Raw genomic sequence first — 3,405 nt, 5'->3', positions numbered from 1 at the left:
GTAATGGTGGCTGCGTGCGTGCGTGTGTATGAATGAATGGAGTCACCGTCTCTTACTTCCGCATTTCGCGGTAAAACAGTGCGGAATGTTCGAAACAGTGAGAAGTAAAATGTTCAGCTTCTCACAAGCAGTGGCGGTCCGTCAGGGCCTTCAAGGCCTTCTCTGCTGGCCTAAACATCATCAGAAAATAAATGTAATAAAATAAATTTTATTTTAATATTTTCTTTTCATAAATATGTATTAAATGATTCCCCATAGTCCATTATCTTCATTTCATGCTTCCAGCGTTGTTCATTTATGTTAGAGCTTTCATCCAATCATATTTCCGCTATCATGTGTTGCCACGCTCCTTTAAATCTTCCCAGAGAACAGAAATCTTCCCTGAGGCCTTCAGAATTCACATTGAAGGCCCGTGTACATCTGATTGGCTATCACAACTTGCTGTTTCAGTTCATTTAAGTTGAATGAACTGAAACAGACAGTTGTGACAACCAATCAGATTTCGAGTTGGCGACACTGGGCCTTCTAGAAGGCCCGGAAGATTTCTTTCCTCGTGTTGAACGTGACACGTAAACGTCCTTTGATTGGATACTGAGGCAGACCGGTGCAGTGCTTCAGTGCTCAGTTTAGCTGGCTAAAACGACGTACATCGGTTTCAATGCTTATTCTTCTAGTTGTTTCAATTGGTAAGACTAAATATAATTACATTAACCAACTCAAATAAATTAGTTTACACAAACTTGATAATTCCAGTTTTTGATACAATTACAACGCCATTTTCAAGACGGAACTTTCAAGAAAAACTGGATATCGTGAGGATGGGAAGTTTAATGAAACTGCTTTGCAGGTGGGACAATGCGATGTTACTTGTTAAACTTGTTAAACCTCACATTGAGTCACATAGGCTACTTTTGGTGGACTTAATAAAACTTTGTAGACTAATCCCTGAAAATCGCCTTTTATTTTTAAGTTGTGACAGTAATATCCAAGCGATCATATAACTTAGAGTTTACTACTCTTAATGTATTGTTAATACGGGTGTATTGATTTGAAATGCTCCGGAAATATTAATAAAGTCTGTTGTACTCGACTATGTTAAGGTGATGCAATGCTCACTTATACTGCCTTTCTGTATAAAATATACTGGTTCGAGAGCCATGGCGTCATAATGATGGTATTAGGAGGTGGATTCACTCAGTTTAACATCGTGTAGGACATCGCTGAAGGCCTAGTCGTGAAATGCACGGACCGCCACTGCTCACAAGGTTATATTGGCATCCATCCAATGGATAATATTGTTATATGTCCGGTACATGTCAAACCTATCTTTCCATAAAAATGACAAGCAAGGACAAATCCTGCAAAAACCCAAACGCCCAATAGAAACAGAAATAGCAAAAAAGGCCTACCTTAGTATGGCTTCGTTTGAGACTAGCCCATATTAAGAATCACTTTAAGTGGCAAACGCAACAAGACTAACACGAGGCCTGATATTGAATCCAATTTTGATTTTTATGTAAGGTTCTTTAAAGAAAGTGTACAGAACTGACTCTCAGTAATGTCAAATGACAATGGATCAAAATAAAATGATGCAGCATCTAGTCTTGACTGTTTTTCTAGCTATTGATAAGGACAAAACAGAATCTGTATAGGAAGTCAATCAGAGAACTGGCTAACAGTACGTGCCATAAGTAAAATACCATGGCAGAAGAAGAAAGGTGGGTATACATAGTATAGCAAATTAGATAGGTGTGACAAATCCTGCATTTTGTCACCCTCCTCTTTCCCTTTAGAATGCCATTACTTTAATTTAATCTTATTATTTTAGTTTATCTTCTTAATATTTTTCTATGAACTTGAAAAGATGCCAGCAGTTTGTAGCTGTGGAAGTAAAGTACAGAATCTTAACCATATGAATCTAACACAAGCATATACAAGCAGAGCAGTTGTATCATTAAGTAGTTATTGATATTTTGGTGGATGTTAAGAGAAGCAAGATTCTTCTGTGTATTTCTGGAAAATTAAAACCATAAACAAGGGGATTTAAAACCGGCGGTATAATAAGAAATTCCAGAGATAGGATCACAGCCACCACATCTGGAAGTTCATAACGACTAAAAATGATTTCACAAAATGCAGCTATTGAGTAATTTACAAAAGTCACAATGTGTGGAAGACACGTGTGCAAGGCTTTTCTTTTGAACTCCGAGGAGTTCCTTTGACAAATAACAAGAATTTGAATATAGGAATACAAAATAAAAAACAATGGAAGAAAAACTGTTACTACGCTGTTGATAATTCCAACTATGTTGTTCAGTGTAGTTTGAATACAAGAAAGCTGAACAACAGACCAGTTACTACAATACAGTTTTCTTAATTCATTACCACATAAAGGTAACCGAAAGGCTAGGCCAACATTGGAACCTACTACACACAATGGACATAGCAAAGCCATGGCAACCATGATGGCAAGTGTCCTTTTTGTCATGATACTGTGATATTTCAGGGGTTCACAAATTGCTACATGCCGATCATAAGCCATTAGTGTAAGAATAGTAAATTCATATGACCCATATGTGTAGATGACTAAAATCTGTATGAAACATGCAGGACGAGATACTGCATGAGTGTCTAAGAGAAGATCAGCTAACATCTTTGGAAGCAGACCAGTGGAACCATAAAGAGAGTTGACTGACAGACAAGCAATTAAGATATACATAGGCTGATGTAACACTCTCTCAGAAAATATGACCAGTATAATCAGTGTATTCATAGAAAGAATAACAAGGTATAATATCAATACCAAGGTGAAATAAATATATCTGAAATCCTGGTGATCTTTGTACATAGTTAGATAAAAGTAGTATGGTTGAGATCCATTTTCCATGATCCTCTTGCCCTAGCTGATCACTGGTGTTGACGATATACTTGATAGAAAAGCTTAGACAAAATGCAGTATCAACAACTGATCAGTACACTCTGTAAATATGTGTTGTTGTTTTCTTTTCCAAAAAGTATACATCCTAACTCTTAATATGTTTAATCCAAATAAATACTTCATTCATCTCTAGGTAGAGTATGCCAAGAGAGAGCAATGTGTAATTATTCATATTTTCTACTTTCAGAATTATTTAAACTATTTGTGTAAGAGAGGAGTATTCTATTTCTCCTGGTAGAATCCGTAACTAATCACTGTTCCTTGCATGGGATGTAGTAGTAGTAGAACGTCCTCACCTGTCTGTGCTCACATGAAATGTGTGGCTGTGCCCTCTTGCACAGACTGAAATGGTTTATGTAGTCTGAGTATAACATCAGAAGTATCTCCTGCTATTTCCTAAAAGCAGCACACATTGTGTCTCATGCATGATATATACACTGCTTTGCATAAGTATTCACCCCCTTGGA

At 36.9% G+C, this 3,405-nt stretch overlaps 1 protein-coding gene across 1 annotated transcript; it reads right to left on the bottom strand.

Annotated features, from left to right (window-relative positions):
* Positions 1-1,954: 1,954 nt before the first annotated feature.
* Positions 1,955-2,887, bottom strand: LOC308370438 (olfactory receptor 52E8-like; the record flags this gene model as incomplete). Its single annotated transcript, XM_080845088.1, has 1 exon — positions 1,955-2,887. The coding sequence occupies one exon, from the start codon at positions 2,885-2,887 to the stop codon at positions 1,955-1,957; it is 933 nt and encodes a 310-aa protein (XP_080701214.1).
* Between the last annotated feature and the right edge of the window lie 518 nt (positions 2,888-3,405).

The sequence above is a fragment of the Sprattus sprattus genome (genome assembly GCF_963457725.1).
Source record: "Sprattus sprattus genome assembly, chromosome: 9".
NCBI classification, from domain to species: Eukaryota; Metazoa; Chordata; class Actinopteri; order Clupeiformes; family Clupeidae; genus Sprattus; species Sprattus sprattus.
This window is presented reverse-complemented; position numbering and strand designations above follow the sequence as displayed.